Source organism: Hyperolius riggenbachi, chromosome 1 (assembly GCF_040937935.1).
Source record: "Hyperolius riggenbachi isolate aHypRig1 chromosome 1, aHypRig1.pri, whole genome shotgun sequence".
Taxonomy (NCBI): domain Eukaryota; kingdom Metazoa; phylum Chordata; class Amphibia; order Anura; family Hyperoliidae; genus Hyperolius; species Hyperolius riggenbachi.
Genome location: NC_090646.1, coordinates 131,023,647 through 131,038,130, shown reverse-complemented (window position 1 = coordinate 131,038,130; position 14,484 = coordinate 131,023,647). Strand labels below are relative to the sequence as shown.

Below are 14,484 nucleotides of genomic sequence, written 5' to 3'. Positions count from 1 at the left end.
AATGTAGCATCTGTTTTGGACGCTGGGCATGCATTTTCAGCCTAACAGAGGTGGTGCATGCCTGAGCGATTAACCAGTCAATTGCAGCATGTTTTTAGCTCCTGTTTGCATGGTAAGTAATAGTAGTTATGCATAGGTTTTGCATCTGATTTGAATGTGAAGTGTGGAGATCGCTTATTAGAGGTGCTGCACATGTGAGCTGTTGGTCATTTCAGATGCAGCTTTCTGTGGTATGCGCTGGCCCTCTCTTCGCTGTCCATTAAAATGTAAGTTACACATTTTTGCTTAGCTGCTCCTCGGGGGTTTAGCGGCAGCAGGGAGAGCCGGCATTCAGCTCCTCCCTGAGCATAACCGCCCGGAGCTAGGTTAATATGTGCTCAGTTTACTAAACCCGAATGTTTACTTTACCTGAGTTTATTATAAGAAAATTATGCTGTATTCATCATCATACTGCCTCTATGCCTCTACTCCAGGCAGCTCACAATTTATTGAAAAACAATGTTCTACAGCCATGCGGTTTAATGCTAGGTAAAAAGTTGCACTCCCTGGCTCCTCCCCCTTCATACCACTTAGTGAGTACGGTTGAAAAGTAGTAACATGGCTGGAGGGGAAGATACATTTATTTGAGCTTTAAATTATCTTTTCTAGCCATCTCACTTGACAAAACATATTTCAATGCTGCATTGCCAACTACTTTAGGGGTTGGGCTTTACCCTCCAGTAGCAAGACAAGGATTGCTTTGTGGTCTTTTTTCAATGCTTCACTATTCTGAAAGACAGAAATTCCTGCAGCATATTCAGCAGTCACTCTCTGCTGGATGGATTACTGCAGCTGGGAGTGACAGCACTAGTGCAGAACTACTGAGAAGGAATAACAGCAGCATCGCCACCACCATCAGCACTGACAGCTGTCTATTTCTCACACCATGACATACCTGCATATTCATAAAACCATTCTAAACATCTCTTGCTGGAGAAGACTTCATCTTCTGCCCGTATTCTGGAGGATTCATATTTCTTATACATTCTTAAAGAAATAAATGTACATACATGTTAAGCCCAATAACAGTTCTACACACATTCTAGTTTTGACTTTCCAAACCTACAGTACATTATTGATATCCAAATTAACCCTTTGGTGAAAGGTGCTATTCATGCCTTAGTGACTACAGCAAATATGGTTCTTTTACTGTGTGTTTAGAGTAGGATTATACTCCCAAAACTAAACATTTGAAAGCATTTCCAAGTAATCAATGGGTGTAAAATTAATTATTTTCACTGAAAAGTGCCGTAGAAGCTTGCTTATCTCTTCTTATCGGCAAAGGCAGGAATCTCCCTGTCACCCTCCTTTTCTGCTGATGTGACTGAGCTGTTGCCAGTGCAAGGAGTATATTTAGCAGAGAAAGGGGGGCAGAGTGAAGACACAGGCAGAGAGACTCTTGCTGGCAATTTTTACATTTTCCAATTAGCTAGAGATAAGCAAACTTGTGCTGCTCTCCGCAGTGAAAAACTATTTTACACATAGAGAATGCCTTCAAACGTTCTTTAAAGGGACCCTGAGCAGTAAAAATAAACAAATTCGGTACTTACCTGGGGCTTTCTCCAGCCCACCGTAGGTCAGGAGGTCCCCCGGCGTCCTCCTGGCTCCTCTCCCGGTCCCACGGCAGAATACACCACCGGCGACACCCGGGCCGAGTGTCAGGCTGTCATCACAGCGGACGGCGTGACCGCACTGTGCATGCGCAGTTTAAAGTTAGAAAAACGCGCATGCGCAGTACGGTCATGCCGGCTGGCGTGATGACGCGTAGCGGCCGGCGTGATGACGCATAGCGTCACCAATAAGGAAGTGTCAGCCCGACACTGCCTAGGTGTTGCCGGTGATGTATTCTGCAGCGGGAATGGGAGAAAAGTCAGGAGGACGCCGGGGGACCTTCCGACCTACGGTGGGCTGGAGAAAGCCCCAGGTAAGTACAGATTTTGTTTATTTTTACTGCTCAGGGTCCCTTTAATGCAACTAAAAGGTGCATACACACCTGTGATTGATGTCACCCGTTGGGGATCAGGACCAGATCCCCTTGGGTGACATCGCTGGGCCAGGGTGCACAGGCGTATGTCAGCTGTGTCGCTAACGCGCTGTGTTGCTATGCAGTGGGGGGGGGGGGGGTGAAAGAGAGACAACAGATCAACAGGTGCGTGACATCACACGTTGGGCGTGGGAATGGCGTGAACAATAGTGGCAGCCTAATAATTATAGAGAGTAAAAATACATGAACTATTGACCTGTTACCATCTCCTTCTGCTCTCTGGAGTTGTATTCTGCCAGGAAAACCTTTATGGCTGTAATTTGCCCATCAGTGATGTTTACTATGTTCTCGATAAGCTACTGACAAGACAGAAGAATTCTCACTCATATGTAAAAATTAACCCTTCCAGGCAGGAAAACATAACAAGTAATACAGCCTGGTTTTAAATAGGTTTGGCACTGTACATACACGTTTATCTCATGTCAAATATCGCCTCGGGTACACTTTAAGGGTTGTTTCCATGCTTTCTAGTAGCAACATAGACAGGAGTCTGATCCTCATCACATACTACTCTATTTTAAGGATATGAGGGACGTTTACTCCTCGGTTTATATTCAATCTGCAATTTGAATAGTCCATCTCCTTTTGCTTCCTAGAATAGGCCTACCAATAAAAGCTGGGCTGTAATTAACCTACCCATCATGCCTACTTTTCTTAGCCAATAGGTCATCTCCTGCTGTAGGTCTCCTCTTTTTCCTTGGAGGCATGTTCTTATTATAGCAGTCTGAAGTACTGCAAGATCGCAGACTCCCTGAAAAGAGAAATCAGTATAAATTAAAGAATGGTTCAGAGATAGAAAATATTGCATAGCAAGTCTACAGTATATCTATCTACAATGCAGGATGTATACTCTGCCTTCTGAGAAAAGCTGCACTTACTATAGTATAGGGCACGTAAAAATGAAAGACAGCAACTATTGGTTGAGGCACCTCCTCGATCACACCCCTATGGCTGGGAGCGTTCTGCACTTGCGCAGTATGTAAAGACTTAAACTGTGCATGTGCAAAATGTGCATGTGCAGAATGCCACGTGAGCACGATCAAGGGGGTGTGCAGTCACTCATCTTTCAGAAGCAGTCAAAGAAACGCTAGAAAGAATCGGGAGAACTCCAAGGGACCTAATAGATTGTGGGGGATGGAAGAGGACCCAGGTAAGTAACTCCATTTTTATCCCCCTGCCTCAGGTTTTCTTTTAATCAGACTGTGAGAAACAAAAAAAAATAGATACTTACCCTAGTAGTGGGAAGCCTGTGGATGGTCCAGAGGCTTCCCAGATACTCCACGAGCCACCACTGCTGCCCGGGAACTTCTTTGAGGCTGTGCTTCTGCTCAAGAGCTTCTTAGTGCTGGGCATGCGTGAGTAGGATCTACATATGCCCAACAAAGCCAACTTGTGCATGGAAGAAAAAGCCATGCACGAGACGCTTTGTTTTACTGGGCATGTGCAGACCGTAGTCACACATGCCCAATATGAAAAAGGTTGTACTTGGATAGAAGCACATGCATAAAAGAATATATGTCAAACTTATGGAATATGCTTAAAAGCACCCTGTGCTGGAACGGTGTGCACCAGGAGGATGCAGGAAGCCTATGTACTATCCAGAGGTTTCCCTCTACCAATTTTTTTTTTCAATTCAGGTTTACTTTAACACTCTAAGGAAAACCACCAGAGAAGTAAAAATTCAGAACGGAAAGGTTTGAACAACATTCCTAAAATCCTTCTGAATATGAATCCACAGGAGACACTAGGCTAGCAAATACAATACATTTTATGATAAATAATAATCAATAAAAATAACATTTAAAAAAAACAAGGTACTCTAGACAAGTTAACAGATAAATACACGTACTGAGAAAGTGAAATGTAAGTTACCTGTCTGGCGATCGTCTTGGCCCACGTCTTCTGTCAAATTCTGTTTAAAAAAAAATAAAAGCAAATAAGCTCAGGCAGGGTAAATCTGATCTGCTAAGCCTACGCCTTGAAGACTGAGGGTAAAAAAAAATAAAAAAATATCTAAGGGTGAAAAAATATACCGGCATAAAGTGCAAGAAATGATTTGAAGAGATCTGTATAAACGGTTGGAGGAGATTTTAAACTAGGATCTCGGGGGAGGCGGGAAGGTAACGTCTCAATATGTAGACAAGATAAGGTAAAAAGACAGTGGGAGCCTAACATTATGGGGGGTGGAGAGGGGGGTGGGGGCAGTGCAAAGATTAAGGAGGTTGGTAAAACTTCAAGTAGCCCATTTCATGTAACCAAAATTGGAAAATGTGGTGGTAAAAATATAAAGTGCATGGTAACCAATGCTAGGAGCCTTGCAAATAAAATGGATCAACTAGAGTTCATTCTGATTGACAAAGGCTATGATATTGTGGGAATAACATAGACATGGATGGATGAAAGCCGTGACTGGATAACGAATTTAGAGTGATACAAATGTGTTTAGGAAGGATAGAGCAGGGAGAAAAGGTGGAGGGGTTTGTCTCTTTGTTAAGAACTCTTTTACAGCTGTCCTGAATGATGAGATGGAGGAAGATTGTGAATATGTGGAGTCCGTTTGGGTAAACATTCATGGTGGAAATAACTGTTGCCAATTGATTATTGGAGTATGCTACAGGCCACCACATATTCCTGAAGCTGCAGAACTGCAATTACTACAGCAGATTGAAAAAACTGCAAATAAAAATGAGGTCATAGTTATGGGTGACTTCAACTTTCCAGATTTTGACTGGAGTATTGAGGCTACCCATTCTGGTAAAAGCAGCAGATTTCTGGCAACAATACAGGACAGTTACCGGACTCAAATGGTAATGGAAAAAACTAGGGGGAATGCGTTACTGGATTTGATCATTTCAAATAGACCAGATAATGTATCAAATGTGCAGGTTCAAGAACATTTGGGAAATAGTCACCATATCAAACGTTACCATGTTAGGATCGCTGATAGGCCGCGGGGCAGCGGAACTAAAAGTTATGAATTTTAGAAAAGCAAAGTTCAATCAACTAAGGCAGGCACTAAGTTTGGTGAACTGGGATAATGTACTACAAGGGGAGGACACTGAAGGGAAATGGCAAGCATTCAAGTCCTAAAACAGGAGGGGACCGAGGCTGCATTAAGCAATTATAAGGAGTGAAATAAAAGTTGTAAAAAATAAATTAGGCTGGCAAAGATTGAAGCTGAAAATCTAATCGCTAGGGAATCAAATCTAACCCAAAGAAGTTTTACAAGTTCATCAACTCTAAAAAAAGAAAGGTTGACTTTATTGGACTCCTAAAGAATGAGGGTGGGAACTCAATGGTGGATGACCAAGGTAAGGCGGAGTTATTAAATGCTTTCTTTGCTTCTGTCTTTGCAAGGGAAACATCACTGTTGCAAATTACAGATGCAGAAGAGTCTCAATCTTCCAATTGTAATATTAAATACTTAATACCTCGTCTACACGAGGCGATCGCCTCTTCTGCATCCCCGCGCGTACCTGCCGTGTCCCCGCTCGCCCACGCGTGCGTCGGATTCGATCCCCCACTCGTCCCCGCCGGCGCCGCTTATCTTCCGCTCGATTCCCTGCCATTGTCCCCTCGTGGGGAACGAGCAGGGAATCGGCGGTGGCGAAATCCGACCTGACGGATCTTATCAATCGAGCTGCATCAGCGGCTCGATTGATGAGTCACATCGCCTCATGTAGATGAGGCTTAACACAGGAAGACGTGAAGGCAAGACTAAATAAATAAAAAATAGACAAGGCTCCTAGCCCGGATGGCATGCATCCTCAGGTCCGAAGAGAATTAAGTTCAGTTATTGATAAACCCCTTTATCTTATCTTTTGTGACTCTCTTTCAACTGGCAGAGTTCCAGTAGATCGGCATACAGCCTACGTTTTCCCATTATTTAAGAAGGGCAAAAAAATCAGATCCAGGAAATTATAGACCTGTAAGCTTAATATCAGTTGCGTGCAAACTATTTGAGGGGTTACTAAGAGATACTATGCAAGACTTCATAGCAGAAAATAATCTTATTTCTCAGCATCAGCATGGTTTACTAAAGACAGGTCCTGTTTGACTAACATGCTCAGCTTTTATGAGGTTGTGAACGCTAATGTGGATATGGGGAAAGTCCTTCGACACTGTTCTCCACAAAAGTCTGGTGCAAAAGTTGAGGATGCAAGGACTGGGGAAGAGTCTGTGTGCATGGATAGGGAACTGGCTAATGGACAGAAAACAAAGAGTTGTGGTCAATGGATCATATTCAAAATGGGTGACTGTATCAGTGGGGTCCCACAGGGGTCAGTACTGGGTCCAGTGCTCTTCAATTTATTTATTAATGATCTAGTAGATGCAGTAGAAAGCAATGTTGCTATTTTTGCAGATAATATAAAATTGTGCAGAATCATCAACTCTCAGGAGGATAGTGACATATTGCAACAGGATCTGGATAGGATGGCTATATGGGCACATAAATGGCAGATGAAATTCAATGTTGAAAAATGTAAAGTCATGCATTTTGGTTGTACCAATGGTCTAGCACCATACAAAATAAACGGGATACAGATGGGGACATCAAACTTGGAGAAGGACTTAGGAGTACTCATCAACAACAAGTTAAATAATCGTATTCAATGCCAAGCCGCTGCAGCTAAAGCTAATACAATTTTGGGATGCATTAAAAGGGAAATAAAAACTTGAGATGCTAGCATAATATTGCCCCTATTTAAATCTCTAGTAAGGCCACATTTGGAATATGGAATTCAGTTCTGGGCACCACATTACAGGAAATATATTGCAGTTTTAGAGCAGGTGCAGAGACGAGCAACAAAACTGATACGAGGGATGGAAGGTCTCACTTACCAAGAAAGGTTAGATAAACTGGGTTTATTTAGTTTAGAGAAAAGACGCCTTAGGGGGGGATCTAATTAACATGTATAAATACAGTGGCTTGCAAAAGTATTCGGCCCCCTTGAGGTTTTCCACATTTGGTCACATTACTGCCACAAATATGAATCAATTTTATTGGAATTCCACATGAAAGACCAATACAAAGTGATGTACACGTGAGAAGTGGAACAAAAATCATACATGATTTCAAACATTTTTTTAAACATAAATAACTGCAAAGTGGGGTGGGCATAATTATTCAGCCCCCTTTGGTCTGAGTGCAGTTAGTTGCCCATAGACATTGCCTGATGAGTGCTAATGACTAAATAGAGTGCACCTGTGTGTAATCTAATGTCAGTACAAATACAGCTGCTCTGTGACAGCCTCAGAGGTTGCCTAAGAGAATATTGGGAGCAACAACACCATGAAGTCCAAAGAACACACCAGACAGGTCAGGGATAAAGTTATTGAGAAATTTAAAGCAGGCTTAGGCTACAAAAAGATTTCCAAAGCCTTGAACATCCCACGGAGCACTGTTCAAGCGATCATTCAGAAATGGAAGGAGTATGGCACAACTGTAAACCTACCAAGACAAGGCCGTCCACCTAAACTCACAGGCCGAACAAGGAGAGCGCTGATCAAAAATGCAGTCAAGAGGCCCATAGTGACTCTGGACGAGCTGCAGAGATTTACAGCTCAGGTGGAGGAGTCTGTCCATAGGACAACTATTAGTCGTGCACTGCACAAAGTTGGCCTTTATGGAAGAGTGGCAAGAAGAAAGCCATTGTTAACAGAAAAGCATAAGAAGTCCCGTTTGCAGTTTGCCACAAGCCATGTGGGGGACACAGCAAATATGTGGAAGAAGGTGCTCTGGTCAGATGAGACCAAAATGGAACTTTTTGGCCAAAATGCAAAACGCTATGTGTGGCGGAAAACTAACACTGCACATCACTCTGAACACACCATCCCCACTGTCAAATATGGTGGTGGCAGCATCATGCTCTGGGGGTGTTTCTCTTCAGCAGGGACAGGGAAGCTGGTCAGAGTTGATGGGAAGATGGATGGAGCCAAATACATGGCAATCTTGGAAAAATAACCGCTTGGAGTCTGCAAAAGACTTGAGACTGGGGCGGAGGTTCACCTTCCAGCAGGACAACGACCCTAAACATAAAGCCAAGGCAACAATGAAATGGTTTAAATCAAAACATATTCATGTGTTAGAATGGCCTAGTCAAAGTCCAGATCTAAATCCAATCGAGAATCTGTGGCAAGATCTGAAAACTGCTGTTCACAAACGCTGTCCATCTTATTTGACTGAGCTGGAGCGGTTTTGCAAAGAAGAATAGGCAAGGATTTCAGTCTCTAGATGTGCAAAGGTGGTAAAGACATACCCTAAAAGACTGGCAGCTGTAATTGCAGCAAAAGGTGGTTCTACAAAGTATTGACTCAGGGGGCTGAATAATTATGCACACCTCACTTTACAGTTATTTATTTTAAAAAAATGTTTGGAATCATGTATGATTTTCGTTCCACTTCTCACGTGTGCACCACTTTGTATTGGTCTTTCACGTGGAATTCCAATAAAATTAATTCATGTTTGTGGCAGTAATATGACAAAATGTGGAAAACTTCAAGGGGGCTGAATACTTTTGCAAGCCACTGTACATCAGAGTGCAATATAAAAGCTTGGCAGATGAGCCTTTTGTCCCTAGGCCTTCACAAAGGACTAGAGGACATGATCTGCGCATGGAGGAAATAGTTTTAGCCATTTATTTAGGAAAGGGTTTTTTACAGTAAGAGTGATTAAGATGTGGAATGCATTGCCACAGAAGGTAGTTATAGCAAATTATATATCTGCATTTAAAGGCGGCTTCGATGCTTTCCTTGCGATGGAAGTCATCCATGGCTGTAATTACCGTATATTCCGGCGTATAAGACGACTGGGCATATAAGACGACCCCCCAACTTTTCTAGTTAAAATATAGAGAGTTTGGGATATACTCACCCTATAAGACTACCCCTATTCCAGCGCACACCAAACAGAAGTTAAAAAAACATTGTATACTGGTATGTATGAACAGATGCTAGTGCTGTACTGTATGTGGTACCCAGTATATAATAGTATATAGGCAATTGACTAGTTGGATTGGTCAACTCTCCCTCTGCCTAAGTGGATTGGGCTCTCCTTGAGTGCCTGTTTATCAGAGCAGTATGGAAGAATAGATTGCGCTGTGCCCATAAAAAAAAAAAACACACCTCTTTCACCCTTCTGGCCACCCTTGTATCCTATTTACCTCCTTCTAGCCCCGTCTACACGGGGAGATGTTGGGGAGATGTTGTGGCGATCGACGGCCTCTTGCGCGTCCCCGCCGCGTCTCCGCTCGCGCCGCATTCAATTCCCCGCTCGTGCCCGCTCGTCCCCGCTTATCTCCCGCACGATTCCCTGCCGTTGTCCCCTCGCGGGGATCGAGCAGGGAATCGGCGGTGCGGAGATCCGTCCTGTCGGATCTTATCAATCGAGCCGCATCGGCGGCTCGATTGATAAGGAGCATCGCGGGCGCATCTACGAGTCGGTAACAGGGTAGGGCATATCAATAACACCCGGCACAAAGGACGACCCCTGACTTTTCAGACGATTTTCAAGGGTTAAAAAGTAGTCTTATACGCCAGAATATACAGTACTAGGTAATGCCCAGTGGTGCTGATCCAGGGATTTTATCTGATTGCCATCTGGAGTCGGGAAGGAATTTTTTCCCTTTTGGGGCTAATTGGACCATGCCTTGTAAGGATTTTTTTTTTTGCCTTCCTCTGGATCAACAGGGATATGTGAGGGAGCAGGCTGGTGTTATACTTTGTTTTCTGGTTGAACTCTATGGACGTATATCTTTTTTCAACCCAAATAACTATGTAACTATGTATAATTCCAAGTCTATGTATCACAATGTTTACTATTACATACAAACACTCAATGATGGGTGACCTGGACTGATCATTTTTCCTTTAGCTCTAATCTAGACTTGACATCCAAGGGTCTAAACCCCAAATTATTTCACTTTCATCCTTTCATTTTGTTTTGTTCAGAGGGTGTTAGAATCCTGCTCTGTAAAGCAAACCTGTGAGGTTTGCAAACGAACATTTTCCCACCCTCCTCTGCCAGGTCATTCCAGCGCTGAGAACCCTGAAGCCAAGCCAGATCAGCTCTGTACTGATGCGCATCCACAAGCCATCGACAAGGGCTTGTCAATGGCCTTTCAGGGACGCTGCACTGGAACAGCCCAATGGAGGAGGGCAGAGGAAGCCTCTGGATTCTGGCTCTATTCAGGTCAGTACCAATTTGGGGCATTTTTTTTATTTATTTTTTACCTACAGGCACCCTTTAAAGTGGAATTACAGTTTGGCATAACATACAACCAAATATTTGTCACCCAGGTTCTTATTGACAGGATCAACTAACGTGTATCGGGCTCAAGATAAGCTCTTAATCATAGTTGCAATGAACCTGCAAGAAGGTGGAGTCTTTATAGGTCGGGAGGAAAAACGGCCCACCTCAAAGATAAAATGACACCTTCTCATTTAACCTCCTTGCCGGTTATCCCGAGGGTAACCTGCGTAGGAGGATTTCTCAGGTCCCGCTGGGCCGATTTTCAAAAAAAAAATAAAATTTTCCTACACATTCAGCTAGCACTTTGCTAGCTGCGTGGTACGCGATCGCCGTCGCTACCCGCCGATTCGCCGTGCCGCCCCCCCCCCATCCCCCTGCGCAGCCTGGCCAATCAGTGCCAGGCAGCGCTGAGGGGTGGATCGGGATTCCCTGTGACATCGGTGACGTCATCCCGCCCCGTCGCCATGGCGATCGGGGAAGGCCAGCAGGAAATTCCATTCTGAACGGCATTTCCTGCTTACTTTGATCGCCGGAGGCGATTGGAGTGGGTGGGGGATGCCGCTGCTTAGCGGCTATCATGTATGCTACATGATTTAAAAATTTTTTTTTTTTTTTAAAGTGCTGCGCTGCCCCCTTGCCGCGGGAATTGGACCGGCAAGGGGGTTAAAGAGATGGACACATACTTATGCATTAAAACCATAAAACCAAAGCACAACATGAAATGTAAATGTCTATGCACAGTCTGGGCTCCCTCCTGTCCCCCAGCCTTTTCAGATCCCCCAGTTCCTCGTGTACTCCAACGTGGCTCTCCACAATTGGTTCCTACCCCTGTGGTTTCCCCACTTGTCACTATTGTGTCCACCACTGCAGGGGACCCTCCATTTTCTCTTACGCTGCCCAAAAATATATTCCCATTAAACAATATGTGAACTGTGACTACAAGCGCGTGATCTATGTGATCTCTTGTTTGACTTATTGCAAGCATTATGTTGGCTGCACTGGTCGAAACTTGCATGTGCGCATTGGTGAACATTATGGGGTGAACTGAAAAACCTTTAAGAAGTCAGCAGTTTCAAAACACTTTAAACTGAAGTTTATTTTGACTTTGCCGGTTTGCTTGCCACACCCCTTCCAGCACCTCCCTATTACATCTGCAAGTTTTAAAATGTCCTAGTTTGAGGTGAAGAGCCTGGATTTAGTGTTTTTCATTGTATTTGATCCTTGTGGCTAGGATTTTATCTAGTGCTCTCCCTCTTCCCCTATTAGTGATCTTAGCACGCACAGCTCGCTGGTGTGTGTGAACGGTACATATGCAGGTATTAGCAGCTCCCTTGCAGGATTAGTTAGATGCACTATCTGTCCCAGGGAGGACGGTAGGGATATGTGCTCCTATTCCTTAGATATGTTTTGATGCGCTGAATGCATGCATGTTTGTGTTATGCATGTTACAGGGCCAGAGGTAGGACACATACGACACTGGCATACATGTGCAGTGTATGTGACCACACAGGAGACTTTATTCTTGTAACGAAGATCCCGGCTATTAAAGAGTACCTAAATTAAAAATTACAGTTTGCTTTAAACCTAATAAGTTGCCAAGATATATAAACTCACACATGATAAAGTGCGATTTTCTCACCCCCAGGGTCCACATTCCACATTTGGTCTTGAAATCCAAACCCCCCCCCCCCCCCCCTCCTGTGGGAAATCGGGCCCTGGCATTTTTTTTCTTTCCAAACCATAGGTGCAAAGGATGCTGGGGGATTGATGTCATAACTCCATCCCTCATGTCCATGTGATCTAATCTAGGCAGACAGACAGATATCTGAAATAAGAATTATAGCAAACATATGACAAGACAGGCTGCTGCAGCTTTTCTGTCTTTTCTCTGTACTACAGTTTGTGAAAAGAGAAGTAATTGGATCCAGGCAGGCAGACAGCAGGGGAGGGAGGGCAGGGGAGTGGACCAGGCTGAAGAGGTGGGCACAATGCTTTCAGCTTCAGGAGGAATAATGAAGTGCTACTTACAGATATAAAAGTGAGTCTGTTCTATCCACTATGATGTACCAGATGTAAACTTTACATGTTCATCTAACTGTACACAGTGCCTGGACTACATATATGTATTGCCATTTAGACCTTTTTTTTGGCTGGAGGTGGACTTTAACCCTCCTGGCGGTCTATTAAAAACCGCCAGGGGGCAGCGCAGCATTTATTTTTTAAATTTTTTTTTTTTTTTTTTTTTTTAAATCATGTTCTGAACGGGATTTCCATTAGGGCACTAATTGGCTAGGCAGCGAACAGGGTCTGGGGGGGGGAGGGTGTGTCTGGGGGGGGGGGGGGCGTCGCGGGGGCGATCGTTGTGCACACGCAGATAGCAAAGTGCTAGCTGCATGTAGCAAAAAAAAAAAAATTTGTGCAAATCGGCCCAGCAGGCAGTTACCGCCAGGAGGGTTAAGGGACAACATTGATTGCAGCATGGTTTTTGTGAATGGATTTACATGAGGATTTGCATGAGTTTGTGGAAGTTTATTTTGACTTTGCTGGATGACCTCACCAGTCTCAAATAAAGAACTAGGCCCTGATACACTAACTTAGGCCTAGTGCAAACCAGAGCGGTTCGGCAGAGTTTTTCGATCCGCTTGCGGATGTGGAAACGCTTGGGTAATGTATTTCAATGGGCTGGTGCACACCAGAGCGGGAGGCGTTTTGCAGAAAACGCATACTCCCGGGCTGCTGCAGATTTTGGATTGCGGAGGCGTTTCTGCCTCCAATGTTAAGTATAGGAAAACCGCAAACCGCTCTTAAAAAAAGGCAGTTCAGTGCGGTTTTGCAGGCGTTTTTGTTACAGAAGCTGTTCAGTAACAGCTTTACTGTAACAATATATGAAATTTACTACACCAAAAATGCTTCACAAAACCGCAAAATGCTAGGTGAAAAGCTACAGAAAAAGAAGAAAAAAAGAGTTTCAAAATCTGCTAGCATTTTGCGGCTCTGCTAGCGGGTTTTGGTGTGCACCGGGCCTTAAGGTAAGATTGCTGTGCGTACAATATACATCACCCTGGCAATACTTAGGTAATGTGTGCTGCACTAATAAGGCAACGCGTGCTACGCTATCAACAGAAGTAAGGGTAAAATTATTGTGCAATGGCTGCTCATGGCAATCTTACCATAGTTTAGTGCAGCCTTTCTCAACCTTTTTAACCTGGAGGAACCCTGCAAATAACATTTGGATCTCAAGGAACCCCTGCAAACAAATTTTTAATATCGAGGAACCCATGCATTTATTTTTCTGGAGGCATGGTCTTTAAAAGTAGGTTAGGCTGTTCATTTCACTAACTACTATTACACTGCTACTCATATTGTGCTCATTATTATTCTGACCCCCAATTTAAGGCTTCTTTTTACAGTACACCCTATTACAATGTGCTCTATAATACTTCCTCCACGATAGAGGAAAATGCCAAGGAACCCTTGCAGAGTCCTCAAGGAACCCTGGTTGAGAAAGACTGGTTTAGTGAATCAGGGCCCAAGGATCAAGGTAGGCAGCAACAACATTGTTAGAAATCTAGTATTGGGCTTTGCTGTAAAAAAAAAAAAAAAAAAAAAAAGGAACACTAATGCCTTAAGGATATAGCTCGTATGTCCAAAATGTAGGCCACGCATGCCTCCTGGACGTAAGAGCTACATCCCAGAGAAAATGTGAAAATAAAATATGTTTTAGTTTTATCTACAGTAGCAATGTTTATTTTAAAACTATAGAGGACAGAGAAATGGTGTATTTTTTCCTTCTCTTTTTCCCTTTCAAGTTGGTTGCACCTATTACTAGCGGTGTGATATGGTGCAAGCACTGCAGAAATCAGCCTTCATATGACCCTGCCCCACAGTGTGGCGACAGGGTCATATGCATAGCACCACCCCTTGGCTAGTGATGTACTTCCTGCTGGGCAGAAAGTATGTCACAGGGATTCTTGTTGGTCTGCGCATGCGCACCGCGCTCCCGTCATGCACACTTGCTGCGTTGCCCATTGATTTGCATTGCTGCATAATCCATGTGGTATGCATAGGGTAAAAAAATGCTGAGGTGGTTAGATAGTAACAGTAACCTATATAACAGTTTACAACTAAGGATGGTCAATGAGACACTAAT

General features: G+C 43.8%; 1 protein-coding gene across 1 annotated transcript in view; it reads right to left on the bottom strand.

The window, feature by feature from the left end:
* Positions 1-14,484, bottom strand: part of DCUN1D4 (defective in cullin neddylation 1 domain containing 4) — an 85,729-nt gene that overhangs the window by 27,623 nt on the left and 43,622 nt on the right. The window contains exons 3-5 of the mRNA XM_068278553.1: positions 3,956-3,995; positions 2,720-2,834; positions 935-1,026 (exon numbers count right to left, since the gene is read on the bottom strand). Of these exons, the coding sequence (XP_068134654.1) occupies positions 935-1,026; positions 2,720-2,834; positions 3,956-3,995 (247 nt within the window). The remainder of the gene's footprint in view (positions 1-934; positions 1,027-2,719; positions 2,835-3,955; positions 3,996-14,484) is intronic.